We start from the raw sequence: 16,417 nt of genomic DNA, 5'->3' as shown, positions 1-16,417 counted from the left end.
CAGCAGCATAACACCAAGCATTGGTGACAACATCACCACCAACTCCGGTCCTTGCCTCTCTGTCTTCCCTGAAGATGATGGGTCCTGCCTGGCCTATGGACCTGCCAGATTTTTCCAGCCCTCTCTGTTCTGCAACACACCCTGGCTTCTCAGACCAGAAGAACATGCCAGCTCCTTCTACATATATACCCCTCCACAGTCTTGTCCTTCCTGGCCACATTGGTCCCTGCCCCTGTTCTGAGCAGTAGCTGTAAAAGGGCTATAAATATTCCTGGCATTCACAGCCTTAGTTCCACATCTCTACTCGGTTACTTGAAACATTTCTTTTAGATCTCCGGCCTTATTTCTAACCCTTACCTCCTTGTGGTGCAGCTTGCTCCAGATCTCTGCTGCCCAATCTATAGCAATGCCACCCAGATTGAGAAAAGAACTTCTAAATCATCACTTGGATATTTACTTAATGTGACCACATAGATGGCAACAACTTCAAGATAAAAAATTATTGAAGGATTATCTTTTACCTTAAGATAATTTTATCCCATTTCTGTGATGCGTAATAGTATCAAAAATTCTCTGAAGGCATGGCACTTGCATTTGCAGACTGAGGTGAGGTTGTTCGTTCACTTATTTCCAGCATCTTTCCTCTTGCATTCTCTACACATAGCCTTCCCAAAAGTACATTTCTTATTTCTTTTGAACTTGTTAGATACTTCCACAATATTTCTTTTTTCTTTTTTTAACCCAAAATCATGAATCATCTTCCAACATTCAATTATTTCAGCAGGGAATGAGTAATATACTGAGGGTCCCAACTTTAATACCAGTAAATAACTTTAGTTGATTAAAGATTTTAAGTGTATTATTCCTATTAAGTGTATACATGTTTTAGAAATTGGTTATAATTAGTCTTTTTTCCAGAGATTTCATATTTGTCTTTTGTTGAACATTGTTATTATCATGGGTGTCTTTTCTCATTGGGATTTAGTTTGGTGTTTGCCTTTTTCTTTCTTATAAGAGTAAAGGAAAATATGTTGTCCTTCCGTCCATCCATCATTCCATGATGTGTGTCCATTCCATTGACAGTTATTCAGTTTGGGTTCGTCACCTTATTTGTGGCCTCTTTCCCACTGGCTCCCCTGTTGGCTCTGGTGAACAATATATTGGAAATAAGAGTGGATGCATGGAAAATGACTACCCAGTATAGACGCATGGTTCCAGAAAAAGCCCAAGACATCGGAGCATGGCAGCCCATCATGCAAGGAATAGCGATTCTGGCTGTGGTGACCAATGTGAGTAAACCTAGGCTTCACGGGGGAAAGACCTGGGAAAGTCCAAAAATGCATTAGTGTTGCTACTTAGAGAATCAAATGTTTGATATTTCTTTTAAATGGGAGGGAGAGGCCAATACTATCATCTGTATGAAAACAGTTGTTACAACTGTAATTATTTTTTAATGTTTTTAATTGTTTATAACTAATGATTTACAAAGTCAAAGTTGCTAAGAGTGACCATGATACTCTCATTGCTCATTTGCTAACATTTTTATTTAACAGAAACATAGTAATAGTAATAACTGTAAGTACCAACTCTTAATCCTCACATGACTATAAAAGGAACTCTACAACAGTGCTGTTGTAACAGAGATAGACATCTGTCCACTTACTGAGGACCCGCAAATAAGAACTATCCTTCTACTATATTTTACTATATATTCCAAACTTAAATTACCAATGTAAAATATTGACTCTTTGATGATGAAATACATGTAAGCACTTTGTGTGTTCTAATCATGTCTCCTCGGGTTCTTCGAGGGGAGGAGCTTCAGGTCGAGTCCTGTCTCTCCTCCCCAGCCCACCCCTTGGCCTCTGCTGGCTACGCTCTGGTCATTAGCTAAGCAGCCTTATACCCTGCTAATGTCCCAGCTCTGAGGGAGCAGAACAACCTCTATAGATTTTGGACCACGATCTGAACAGTCTCTCTCCCCCTCCATGCCCCCCCCCCACCTGCTCCTTTTAAAACACAGGCCAGCAGGGAGCTTTCAGGGAGAACAATTTCCATGCCAGCCCATCAGGGGAATGAGCACTTTCCTTAGAAATATCCTTACAACTAACGCTATTTCCTCCTTTTTCCTCCCTTATTTCACTGCCCATTTTACCCCTGGGTCACTGACAGTCCCCAAAAGATGATATCCCAGTTTTCATTTCTTAGTCAAGCCACACTTGCTCTGATCCTCAGCCTTTTCCCACAAGGACCTGTAGAAACAGAACAGAACTCCATGCCTGTGGGCCAGGCTCCTGCATAAGGGAAAGTGCTCAGCACTGCAGACACAGGCCAGATCCACAGTCTACCTGTCAGTACTGTAGCTTCCCAGCTGCATGACCTTGGCCCAGGCTTAACCCTTCAGAGCTTCATTTTATCATTTGTGAATTGAATAATTCCTTATCACATATTTTAATAATATTATATATCATAAAGGATGACCAAGGACTTCAGTGAGTTAATACATGGAATGCACAGAGCCTGGTCCTCATGGAATGTTAGCTGCTACTGTTTTATCATTTTCATGAGCCATCGTCAGTAATAATGACTTCAACAGGTGTCTTATACTAAAGGAACAAGAATTTAAAATTCTTGTGGTTGTAGTTTTACACAATAAAGCAAGTTATCTAGCACCCAGCTGTCACCACCCCCCAAGAACCCTCAATTTATCTCAATTGTATGCTATCCCTACTTTTTGGATAAAGTTGCAAATTGCACCCCCCCCCAAAAAAAACCTGCTAGGTTGTATCATTTTCCATTCAGCCAACTAGCCCACACCTTCAACATTCACTGTGTTATGAAATGAAGACTGATGTTCAGAAATAGGACAGTGAGGCCTTTCAAGTTCTACAATCATAAAAGAATAAATCTGTCACATTCAATATGTTATACAACACTAAGCAAGGCAGGAACGTGGAATTGTATGCTTTAAGGAAAGTTTTAGCAACAAGTTTGAAACTAAAAGGGTTTTTGTTTGACCTTCAGATAGCCAGTATATTCAAATGACTCTTAACTGCCCATTCCTCACCACTCCAGTTTGATTGTGTCAGGCACAGTTTCCTAGTATCCCAGCATGGCTCCATGCCATTAGCACAGATGGGCAATGCCTGTGTTTCTAGGTCTACTCTGTGTGTATGTATCTGTGTATACACACACAGGCACACGTGTGCTTGCCAATTGGTGCTGCTGGTTCTTACCCAGTAGTTAACTTAGGTATCATTTTATTATACTATAGAAAAACTGCTCTTTAGATCATTAATTGGACAATCCTTTTTTCCATATTAAGATTTGTTCCAACTTCCAAGATACAGTTTCTGTGTATGTGTGTGTACACATATATATACCTATAAGAATGAAACATGTAAATTATCCTCTCACATTCCTAATATGTGCCTCCACAATGGGCACCGAAGGGCTAACTTCCCATAATAGAGGAACTTTTAACTGTAGGAAGATGAGAATAGACAGAAAGCAAGAGTTTTGCTATAAAATCATTCATTTTAAAACTGCTAGTCCAAGCAAAGAAGCTGAAGTGACATGGTTGTATCAGGCCATAGTATCTGCTATTGAAGACCAATGTTAATTTAGTTTGCTACAAATGGAAAATTGTGTTCAGAACAGCATAGGAAATGAAGCACACTGCATTTATTTGTAGTCTTGCAGCATGTCTCAAAGCAGCTCATTTCAGGAGGAAAAAGTAAGTATCTTTGTCAGAAGACAAGGGAATTATCTTCCTTGTTGGAATTTTTGCAGCTTCCTGGAGCACATCTGCAGGTGATTCTGTAAAAAGCTGTAGTTAAATGGTAACAGGAAATTTTAAACTCTTCAAATCTGGAAAAGTAAAATATCCTTGCCTTACCGCCCCCTCCCCCAACTAGCCACAAATAGGCAAGCACGCTGACACACACACACACACACACACACACAAGAATGACAAAGCTGGTCTACTAGTGGGGGTCATTTTGCAATAGAAAAGCCCGTTAGTTGTTTTTCTTGCTCTGCCTGAGATCTTGTTTGGTGGCTTGTGGTCATTCTGCATCTAAACCATATGTTCAGAGGAATAGTATTAAAATCATGTGCCAAAAACCTGTCTTTCTGCCTCAATAAATGACTGAATCATTTAGCTTTGTTTATTCACATAGAATTTGGATTAAATATATTCCTTACTTTCTCCTTCCTTCAAACCAATTTTACACATTGGAGAGTTTAAAGCTCAAATTAAAGAATTTTAGAGAAAATTCATTTAATAATAACTTTGCATCCTAATAGAGGTCTGCCTGACACAGACGCAGGCTTAAAATTGATCTATAGTTATGTTCCCAGATTAAAGGAATACATAAACTTTGATAATGTTCATAACTTTGTCCAGTTAGCCTTTTCAAAGTTTAGAGGCTTAGACACTAGATTTTATAAACTAGGCCTACATTTGTATGAACGGAACAACTCCAATATACTTTCTTCCTACATTTAAAATTAATACATTCTTGCTTTTTAATGAAGCAACACACATATGTATGTACTGAGAGTTTAAAATCAGACTATGGGTTGACTTGTATAAATAAGTAAAGATACTCTAAGGAAAATAAATTTGAAGACCATTATTAGATCAAGGAAAATATTTTATGCAATTTATATTCTATTTTTAGGAGTCAAGTGATTTAAAAGATAGTTTTATATCAATTATAAATTCTACAAAGGAATTGTGTGAGGCCAAATTATTATAATATTGACTCTAATATTACTTCTACAAAAGCATCTTCTAAATCATAAAAGAGAGCCTAAAAGTATATCTAGTAGAGTTTCGAGGTTGATTGGATTGTATAACATTCTAATTTGTGAAAATCTAATTTATATTTAATATATGCAAGCAACTCAGGTTATCCAGGATACCGTGGTCTACAGTTATTTTTGCTGTAGTTAAGAAATATCATAGGCAACTTGCAGGTTTTTGCTTTCCAACTGCAGGTGGACTTCTGACAGCCCTTATTTGAACTGAAGAGCAAGAGGAAGTAACTATTCTTTAAAACAGCTGCTCAAAGACTTTAGGACACATTCACTGTGGATGTCCATTTGACAGGAAAGGCTTAAAGTTTCTGAATCTTTCAGTTTAAAAAGAAAATCAACTGATGAAACTATAATTCTGGCACATTTGTTAACCATAGCTATAAAGGCTCCAAATTAATATCCCCTTATTGTTTTCCTCCCATTATAGGCCATGATCATTGCCTTCACATCAGACATGATCCCCCGCCTGGTGTATTACTGGTCCTTCTCCGTCCCCCCCTATGGGGACCACGCCCACTACACCATGGAGGGTTACATCAACAACACTCTCTCCTACTTCAACGTCGCAGACTTCAAAAACAGAAGCAATGGAAATCCATATTCTGGGCTTGAAAAACATACCACATGCAGGCAAGTTCTACTGGCATGTTTAAAAATGCACTTCATCTTTTAAAGGACTTTAATGTAATTCTAAATAAAATTGCTAGAGACATTTTTTTGTCCTAGCTTTCTTTTCAGCCAAACTTGAAAAGGAAAGGATCTAAAAGTTAATACAGACCAGGGTCAGAACTTTCAAATCAAACCATAAAACATGATATAAAGATGAGGGTTTCAAATGATTATGGGAAGACTGACCCAAGAGAAAAGTCTTGTTTGTATCTTAGAAATGAAGAAATGCAAGGAGGTCCAAAAAACAAGGTCATTCAGTTGGTATGACGAATCTGTTATCCAAGCACAACCTGATGTATTGAGTGATGACAAACCCAAAGAAATACAAAGATGAGAAATGTAAATACCTCAGCCTAGCCCAGAAGTATTCTCTGAAAGTATTCCAAAGCGCTCTGCATTGGTCGCAATGGCCAGTAGAGTCAACTGCAGTCAATTAGACATCAAGTAAATCACTAATTGATAGTATGTTCACTATAGGTCATAGAGTTAAAGTTTTTAAAGGATTTTTAAAAATATTTTTAATGTTTATCTTTGAGAGAGATACAGAGCATGAGTGGGGGAGAGGCAGAGAGAGGGAGATAGACTCTATATTGACAGCTCAGAGCCCGACGCGGGGCTCAAACTCAAGGACTGTGAGAGCATGCCCTGAGCTGAAGTCAGACGCTTAAACGATTGAACCACCCAGGCACCCCAAGAGTTTGGTTTTTAGGTTAGAGTTTTAACTCTAGAAGAGGCCCTAAATCTCATTTAGTTGAACTCTGCAAACCCTTTTCTGGCTCAAATTTTCAGCAACACAACCAAGAAACCAGAAAAAAGTCCCAAATAAATGTTTCAAAGTTACACACAGTAGCACCTCTTTAGAATCCCACATTGAATCTGCTTACTTTTACTTGACATAATTCTAAAGGGTTGTTATACTCTTCCAGGTCAAATAAGTTACAGGTAGAAAATTTGAGATGTGCTACCTGAGGGGGACATGACATCTAATAAGGAAAAGAGGTTGAAAATTATAACAAGCAGATGGGCCTACTTTGCCCATGGCTGAGTTAAGCCTGAGGATACATTACATAAATAAATTTATAAACTTGTTTCTGAAAATACGCTAAATCATTTTAGTTACACTATTTAGAGAAAACCAGGATAAAACTGGCAAAAAAAAATGTTAAAGCTTTTGTTTGTTTTTACATAGATGGAGTATATCATTACCATCATCTTCCTATCTTATGTTAAGTGAAGTATTACTAGAGTAGTTATTTCAGGATTTTGTTGGCAAATTAAACTCTTGGAGAAAATTTATAGGATGTCCAACTTAAAAGAGCATTGCATTAAATGTGACATCTTTTGAAATGGGCCTTTGCTTACACTAGTCAGTCAAGAAGAATTATCTATTTATATCCCTTCATTTTGTTTCCAGGTATCGTGATTTCCGGTACCCACCTGGACACCCACAAGAGTATAAACACAACATCTACTACTGGCACGTGATAGCAGCCAAGTTGGCTTTTATCATCGTCATGGAGGTAGGAGAAGTCTACTTTGAAATCGTTTATAAGGCCGTGTGTTTGCAGACGTTTAATTAGCATTCAGTGTTGCCAACTTTGACTTAAAATACACTCTTGTCTCTAGCTATTAATTAATTTAAGATAATTATTAAACTTAACATGAGAATACCCATAATGCTCTAATAAAATGAAACTGGCTATCTGCTTATCAAGGTGAGAGCCTGTTGTATGCTACGGGGATTCAGTCCCTCTCAATTCAGTATTGAGTGCCTCTTTTTTTTTTTTTTTTTAATTTGGAGCACAGAGGCTGCATGATGGACTGTGAAGGGCCTTATTTAAGACTACTAGGATGTGACCTCTGCTCTTGAGAGGCTTTTATTGCTGTAATGGTTGTATTTGTATTAAGTATTTTTATTGCATTTTCATAATATACCTCTTATAGTCATTTTCATATCCCTAAAATTTAGTATCTTTTAAAAAAATAACTAAGGCAACATTTTTGAAAAGGGATGTGCCTGGGTGACTCAGTCAGTTGAGCTTCTGTGCCTCCCTCCCTCTCTCTCTTAAAAATAAATAAACATTTTTTAAAAATGACCAAGGCAGCTATAAATTTGAAATTTAACCAACTTCTTACACCAAGGGAATAACTTCTACCAAATTCTGAGGCCTCAGGAGTTGCTTGATTGGGGTGGTCAGTTAGGATGACCTTTAGCTGCAAGAACCGCAGAGGCCAGAGAGAGGTTGATTTTTGTCACGTAACATACTTGACTAGAAGTAGTGAACATGGTTCACTAGAACCGGCTTGCTGATGTAAGACGGTATCTCTGATTCGCTAGCTCCTCTCTCATGGCACATCACAGTATGGCAGCAGTGTGCGTGCTAGAGTCCCAGAGAACATTCGTGTTCTAGACAGGACAGAGAAACGTGATGCCAGCCATATTTGTTCCTTTGTATCAGCAAAGAGAATGCTTTGCCAGAAGCCTCCAGAGCAGACTTCACCTGTATCACACTGGCAAGAACGAGAGCTCATGGTTCCTCCCAGCAGCAAAGTAGGCTGGGACAGGAGGTAGATGGTTTGCTCTGAACAACATGAGAATCTGTTAGCAAGAAAAAAGTGGGATAGGCTGCCTGCCTGGCTTTGAAATTTTTCTAGTATTATTTGGTATCTAGTAAAAAAAACATCAGCAGAAGAAACGATTCCTCATTAGCTCACCAGCATCTGTGGATTCCTGTAGTATCTGCTGTATCAGCAAGAATCACTAGTTTGTATTCAAATACGGAGTTGCCGAAGTATTTACACTGATGCGTCTGATGTGATGGCCGACTGGGTACAGTGAGGGGCCGTTTCACTGCAAACCATTTAGAGTAAGCTTAAACGTCCCAGGAGGGGCGAGCAGGGAGGACAAGGAACAGGACGAATGACAGAACTCCCAGGTGGGACCCAGGTGTGGCTCCTGGGAAGAGCCAGTACACAGTGACAGCCTCGGGGAGGGCCCTGGGCTAGACGCACCCCCGAGAAGAAGCATGGGAATGAGCAACAGTGCAGGTGCACTCTGAGTCCCTGGACGAGGACGACAGCTGAGCCCCGGTGGCCAGGCCCGCCATTGTCCATGGAGCAGAGACCTGGTGGGGAAACACAGTGCTGCCCCTTTGTGTCTGTCCCCTAGGGAGTTATTCTGCCTAACGTCTGTGATTTCCAACCGACATGAAATGACTACAGAGGGTTTTTTTAATGAGAAAAAAAATGTCCTTTGCATTTTTGAACTCACTAGAAGGAAGGAGAATCTACAAAGAGGAAGGGGAAAGGTCTGGTGGCCAGAATAGAACAAGTGTTACCGGTGCCGCCATCTACAGGCTCAAGGAGACCCAGCAGTGCATCAGAAGTGAGGTGGACCGGCTGAGCCGAGACTCCTGGATTCAGCCCAGGGCCCCCAAAGCGGCTAAATTTGCCTTAGAACAAAAGGAAATGTGTATATTCTGTCCAGAAAAAAGCACCCTCAATTTAGACCACAATTTTTTGTCAGATTGAAATAATCAAATATGAACTCCAAGGTCAACAATAACAAGGGGAAATAAGAATAACCAGGAGTGAGTCAGCCAAAAAAAAAAAAAGGAAGACTACTATAAATGTGTATGACAATGTTTAAACAAAGAAATGATAGATTGAAAAATGAGCAAACAATAATAAACTAAAAATTTGCAAGGCAATTTTGAAAAATAATATAGTAGAAATGAAAAAATTAACATAGGCATTAAACAGGAGTTTAAAGACAGAAGGAATTAGGAGCTAGGTGTGAAAAAAAATTATCCCCAACACCTCACAGGGAGAGAGGACAACGGAAAATACAAAAAAGTGATTAAGCAATTTTCAAAAGCTTCATAGAAGAAGAAAAAATGGGTAGTAGAGGAGAGGCAATTTGAAGAGTGGCTCAAATTCTTGCCAAATGACAGACATCTGTTCACAACAGAAAGCACAACAGACACCAGGCAGAGCACAGAAATCTGGGCAGGCACAGGTGCTGCTCCCCAAAGACAAGGTCGTAAAAGTACCCAGAGAACAAGGGCCGCTCAGGAAGATTATAGTTGGAATGTGAGTAGTCTAACAGCAACTGGAGGTGAGAAGAAAGTAGTCGGATAGCCTCACAATGCTGCGCAGGTAACTGTTAACCTGGGAGCACAGCAAAACTGAGTACTTGAAGAATCTTTCCATGATGACAACACCAGCCAGATGGTTTTATAGGACAGCAATGCCATCCTTCCTAGAACCGATCACTTTCGTTTCTTCCTGAGATCAGAAAGCGGAAACTCTCTCCAAATCTGTATAGATCTTATGAGACAGGAGTATAAAGAGAAAGGGAGATTCTAAGCCAGCCTCACTCATTACATAGATGCAAAGATCTTCCTAAAATGTGCTAATTGAACCTAGCAGTATACTTTATTTTGACAGAGCGAGAAAGTGTGCACATACAAGCAGGGGGAGAAGCAGAGAGAGGGAGAGAATCCCAAGCAGGCTCTGTGCCGACAGCACAGAGCTGGATGCAGGGCTCAATCTGCAAACCATGAGACCATGACCTGAGCCAAGATCAAGAGGTAGACACTTAACTGAGTGAGCCACCCAGGTGCCTCAGAATCTAGCAGTATACTTCTTAAAGATGACATTAGACCACATTGGTTAATCCCAGAAATGTACGGGTGACTTAACATAGAAAATCCACATATCTATAAATACTACCCACCTCAGAAATAGATAGAAAAACCTTTCCCACACCATTTGCCTCTTCACTGTATAATTTCCATAACTGAGACACTAGTATCTCTCTCATCTCAAATATCTTTCACCCTCATATTACTAATGTATCAGAAGCATTTGACACAGAAGCTCTCCTCTTTGAAGTTACTCCTCACTTGGCTCCCAGGAAAACACTCTTTGGGGGGGGGGGCTTTTCCTCTTCACTAGGCAGTGAGGACTGCCTAGTCCCTTTTTTTTTTTTAATTTTTAATGTTTGTTTATATTTGAGAGAGAGAGAGACAGCATGAGCTGGGAGGGTCAGAGAGGGAGATACAGAATCTGAAGCAGGCTCTGAGCTGTCAGCACAGAGCCAGACACGGGTCTCAAACCCACAAACTGGGATCATGACCTGAGCCAAAGCCGGACGCTTACCCGACTGAGCCACCCAGGCGCCCCCCCTAGTCCCTTCTTAGTCTCTTCCTCTCTTTAGTGATCCTGGGGTTCATTCCTTCGTAGTCCTCTTTTGTCTCTCCTCAACAGCCTTGATGATCTCATGCAGTCCACTGGCTTTAAATACCATCTATATGCCAGTGACTCACTATATATATAATCTGTCTATCTCCAAAACACCTCTCTCCTGAATTCAACCCATGAATCCAAACGGCCCCTTGACCTTTCTGCTTGGATATCTAACATATAAATCTGCTGCCCCCAGTGCACATATTTTCTTCAGTCCACTTGGAATGTTCTCCTCTCTGTCCTGCCCTAAATGCTCCATCCCCAGTGAGTCTGCCCCCTGTCAGTCATGGCAGTTCCATCTCACTGCTTGCTCGGGGCGGGATTCTTGGAGTCCCCCACTTTCTCCATGTCCAGTCCTGTTGGCTTTTCCTTTGAAAGTACATTGCAGATCCGACCACTTCTTACCAGCTCTGCTACCACCATCAAGTTGATGATTACGCCATTTCTGGCCTCAGTTAGGGCTACAGTCTCCTGACTGGGCTCCCTACTGCCTTCATATGTCACTCAGAGTAAAAGCCAAAGTCCTCACTGTGCCATGCAAGGCCTAGCCATGCTCTGTTACTGCTCTCTAGTCCCTTCTCCCCGCTCCACGCCAGCCTTGCCACTGCTTGAGACACAGCCTGCAGGCTTCCGTCACGTAGACTGTGCACGGGCTGTTCCCTCTGCCTCAAATGTCTTTCCTTGATTTCTACATGGCTGCTTTCCTCAGCTCAGTGAGGTATATCCAGGCTAATCTGTACGAAATCTACATGAAATTTGCCTCCCATGTAACATAGAAACTCTTATCACTCTAACACCTTATACAGTTTATTTATTTTTAACTGTTTACTGAATGTTATCTATCTCCTTGCTAGGTCAGAGACTTGTGAGTACTGAACAAACAAAAAAGTGTTCAACGTCATTACTATTCAGGGAAATGTTTACTCATCAGGGAAATGTAAAGTAAGACCGAAATGAAAGTCCATTTCATAATCACTGTGTTGGTTTCAAAAAAAAAAATTGATGACAAGTGCTGCCAAGAATATAGAGCAAGGGGCTCCTGGGTGGCTCAGTCAGTTAAGTGTCTGACTTCAGCTCAGGTCATGATCTCATGGTTCGTGAGTTCAGGCCCCACCCACATCAGCTCTGTGCTGACTGCTCAGAGGCCGAAGCCTGCTTTGGATTCTGTGTCTCTCTCTCTCTCTCAAACACAAACATTTTTTAAAAATTAAAAAAAAAAAGGTAGAGCAGATGAAACTCTCACACACTGCTGGTTTAACTGCTTAGGGAAATACTTTGTTGCCATCTTGGACATTTGAGCATTCATGCAACCTCAAGTCTTGGCAGTTACACTCCGAGGTAGTGCCCTTGAGAAACTCACAGGCATCCTCCAGAAGCCAAGAGCACAATCGTTCCCAACATCATTTCTCTAATCCAAACACTGGAAACAAGCTCAATATGTTTAGATGGAGTATGGGTAAATTATTCTGTATGCAAACAGAAGAATACTAAACAGTTGGTAACGAATGGACTAAGTTAATGCACAGTAACATTGATGAATCTTAGAAACTAGTTTTAAGTGCAAAAACGATTTTCAAAAGACTACCTTTCTTTTATAAAGCTCAAATCCAACAAGACTAAACAGTATATTCTTGTAGGATATATACATATTTTGTTAAGCTCGTTTTCAAAAAGATGATGATACAGATAGACTCACACGTAGGGTAGCGTTAACCTTTGGGGAAGAGCTCCCAGAATGAGCTAGGAAGGAACACTACAATACTACAGCATTGTCAGCGCCATGGTGTGTGTGAAAGACATTAGACTTGTTGTTTTCTACATATCAAATAGTATTCTTGCAATTTTTAAAGTAACAAAATGTAGCTCGGTGGAGGAGGCACAGTGCCTGGAGAGATTGGATGTGCCCAGCACCATGTCCAGAGGCACTGCCACATACCCTGCAATAGAAGGGACTCTGTGTTCCCGCCATTTCTTTGGGACTAACATTTTTCTTCTTCTCTCCCACAGCATGTCATCTACTCTGTGAAATTTTTTATCTCCTATGCAATTCCAGATGTATCAAAGAGCACGAAGAGCAAGATCAAGAGAGAAAAATACCTAACGCAAAAGCTTCTGCACGAGAATCACCTTAAAGATGTGACAAAAAATATGGGGGTCATAGCTGAGAGGATGGTGGAAGTGGTAGATAACAATTTACGACCCAAATTAGAATAAGAGCTCTAGGTTCTGAGAAGCACTTTACAGAATTTAACTCTGTCAGAATATATTGTGAATCACTAATGAGAATGTTTAAGTTAAAACACTTTGGCAAATAGGAGTCTTAGCTATTGCCATTTTCATACAGATTATTTTTCAGTTTCAGCTAGCCATGGAGGAACTAGAAAGTGTAAAACTTAGATCAAGAAGTGCATAAAACTAATCACCTGGAAAACCAGAAATGTTACCCTTTTTGATAAATTTAAATTTCAGTAACACAGAACAAGTCTCTGTGTGTGCTTAAAAACCACCTCTTCTGAAGCAGGATGGATTTTTGTTCCTCCATTATGATTATTTTCATACCTTTCTGTTCTAAAGCCCATGATTCCCTGTAAGGCAGTGTTTCATTTCTTCACTTCGCCAAATCTGTGCCAGAGTTCTCTTTCCCTTACAAGTACTTTTGTTAAAGAGGACACATGCTTTTGTGTGGTTAAAAATAGCTAACTCAGAATTTCAGTTTGAAGGCTGTCTTAAGTGGCAAATAGACTCAAGAATTTCCCAATATTTCAGTGTGTTAGTACATCCCTACAGAAAACAAAACCTCACTTAATAAGAGGAAATAGTTTCCGTCTCCATTTTGGCCTATCTTTTCATCTCAAATACTCAATGGATTGCAATAAAGATAGCAAGGTTCTGAAGTGTATTTGTACTATTTCGCAGTGACACCTTTTATGTTCCAGGAGCACCCTTAGAACATTCTGTGCCTAATCAGTGTTGACTGCTTCGCAGATCTCAAGGGAGTCAGATGACAAAAGCAGGGAAAGTTATAGATTCAAATAGAATTGTAACTCATATTGACCAGGATAATTCATGTACCTCTTCTACAGATATGTAGTTTCTTAAAATTACATTTTTATCAACATAATGGTCTAAAAGGAGAAGTCCATCAGTTTGCCACCAGTTGCCCCTTATTCATTAGATCCAGGAGGTACAGCATCAGAGGTACCACCGGGCACCGCTCACTGTGCAGCCCTGGTGACATGACGGGGCTGTGCACCCGCGCTTAAGAGTACAGCCACTCAGGGCTCCCTGCGTGGGGAGCGCCTTTTCCACAAGGATTCCTCGTATCCAAGTGAGGAGCATACCAAAGCATGTGCCGCGGTGGTGGTTCCCTCCATTCCCTTGTTCCGGGCCCAGTAACTTGTCTGTAACTGCACGCACCAGGGCAGGGGTGGGGAGAGGAGGGGGACAGGAATACAGCTGCATCCCTCCCAATCCAGAAGAGAGACTCTGGTTTTGATTTGAGCTTCCAGCATCCCAACACCGCGGTTTGGTCCCAACCCCTTCCCTGAGCTGCAGTAACTTCCCACTGACCGCCTGCACCACGCACACCTTGCCTTCAAGTTGTTCAGCTCAGCACTCTTTACTGAGCTTTCCTGCCTTTCAGGTGCAAGGCCCTCTGGTAGGCCCCGGATGCATCACTCACCCTTGACTCGGAACGGGGGAGTGCCGGGTGTGAGAGAGGGTGTCTGGCCCTGGGTTCTTACCGGGTGGGCCGCCACCCACTGGGGTGCTGCTACATGCCCAGGTGCCATAGGAGGCAAGCCACTCAGTCCCGCAGCAGAGGAGAAGGAAACTGTTTCAGTGAGATTTAGAGGCTCGTTATAAGAGAGCTGCTTAACTCAAGGTCACAATTCTAAGTGCCTGCCATGAATGTTTCAACAAACAAAAAAATCCAGAATCCAAAAACAGTATTTATATAGGACTTTTGCACTGTCCCAGTGGATCAGGGACAACATTTCACTAACTTTCTTGATCACAATGGCAATGTGAATGGAGTGCCCACGATAGGCTGCACGAGCTCTGCCTCCACAGGGGTGTAAGAAGGGAGTTTCTTCCCAGCTTCTAGTCCCGCCCAGAGCGGGTGCATCTGTTCCTTTCCCTGCTCACATGGCGCAGATCCCGGAAGTGACGCCATTCCCGGAAGTGGCGTCACTCCTGCCCCTAGTACCTCAGCTCTTCTCTGAAGGGTAAGACGCTCTCTGTGTTGGATTTGCCAACCACTCACTGTTTATGGGAGCATAGAGAAGGAAATGTTTATGCCTTATCTCCTTGTATATAAGCTAGAACTTGAAAAAGTGTGCATTTATGTTTTCATAAATCATCTTTCATAAATCATCTTCATAGTTTAAAATGTGCTTTTGTGGACGGAGGGGGGGAAAAGGCAGAAAATATGATGTGTGACACTGCCAGTATTCCCCTAAGCAATGAGGTAGTGGGGATCTGGGGTCACCTGTGACACCGACAGTGTTAATGGAACTCCAGTGCTGACTTGTCAGTGTGAAGACAAATGTGGGACAGTCAGCAGGCCGTCACTGGGCTGAATCTGTAAATTTGAGCAGAAGCAGCACCCCAGGAAAAAGGGGGTGTGCGACAATGCCCCTGTGAAAGGAAAACTCGGCGCTAGACCTCAGTGTAAACCACTAGAGAATGTTTTGTTTTATATCCTTTTGTAATGCCTGTGAATTTTAACGGATTGAAGCTTAGACCAAAATACTTAGGGGATTTGTCTTTAAATATCCCTCAAATACTTTAGATGTGTCAATAGAAAGGGAACGCTGTCGTTTTTGTTTGAAAACTAAGCAAGGCCATTTTGTAAACTGTCACCAAATGCCTTCCCTTTTAATTACCCGTGGGTGCATCTTGAATTTCAGAAAACATTAATTCACAGTGGGGGGCAGAATGTGCTCTGTTATCGAAACACTTCTTGTACCATTTTCTCATTGTGCCTATTATATGTTAAGATGTTTGAAAAGTTAAAATGTATGAGCAGCTTAACTAAAGTAGAACTGAAATATTCATGATGCTTTCATACACTGTGGCATACGATGTAAAGTTTGTAATGTTTTGTGAATTTCTGTGCATTTTAATATTCTTTTATAATTATGAGCATTTTAATAAATTCATTTTTAAAAACCGCACTGTAGTCCACTCTATATATATCTTCATGTTTTCAAGGAGAGCATGTATATTTTGATTATGTATCGCCTAGAAAACAAATGTGTGCTTTTGTGTAGATATCTAAAATTATGTTTTTCATAGCCTATACTTACTTTAAACATGATTTTTCTGGGGAAAAACAATCAGATGTGGGGTTTCAGCCAGGGCTGCTAAAAACCAGTTGTTGGGATTGAGCCCTGCCCAGGGTACTCAGCCTGGAGACCAGGGGGGAGCTGAAAGCCAGCCCACCTCTGCTCACCACACCAGGTGTGCCGGGGTCAGGGCGCATCAGCGAGGAGGAAGAGGCACTTTTCTCTAAATGCATAAAGTTGGCATCTGTATGCTAAACCACGATTGTGGGGGACAGTGCCCCTCCCCCACTCGCCCCAGAGAGGGCAATTCACTCATAATCCCAGAAAGGCTCTGTTTGAACCTGCTGTGGCCCTGAGTACGGAAAGAGAAATTACAGAGAAGAAAC

The 16,417-nt window shown here is 41.2% G+C and overlaps 1 protein-coding gene across 3 annotated transcripts in view; it reads left to right on the top strand.

The window, feature by feature from the left end:
* The window catches only part of ANO6 (anoctamin 6), a 193,078-nt gene extending 177,158 nt beyond the window's left edge, over positions 1-15,920 (top strand). For all 3 annotated transcript variants that reach the window (XM_029954242.1, XM_029954241.1, XM_029954243.1), the window contains 4 exons: positions 1,084-1,289; positions 5,252-5,454; positions 6,908-7,013; positions 12,751-15,920. In XM_029954242.1, coding sequence (XP_029810102.1) covers positions 1,084-1,289; positions 5,252-5,454; positions 6,908-7,013; positions 12,751-12,957 — 722 coding nt within the window. In that variant the 3' untranslated portion in view covers positions 12,958-15,920. The remainder of the gene's footprint in view (positions 1-1,083; positions 1,290-5,251; positions 5,455-6,907; positions 7,014-12,750) is intronic.
* Positions 15,921-16,417: the final 497 nt, after the last annotated feature.

This window comes from Suricata suricatta, chromosome 10 (assembly GCF_006229205.1).
Source record: "Suricata suricatta isolate VVHF042 chromosome 10, meerkat_22Aug2017_6uvM2_HiC, whole genome shotgun sequence".
Classification (NCBI taxonomy): domain Eukaryota; kingdom Metazoa; phylum Chordata; class Mammalia; order Carnivora; family Herpestidae; genus Suricata; species Suricata suricatta.
Note: the sequence above shows the minus strand (reverse complement) of the source record. Positions and strands in the feature narration are given on the sequence as shown.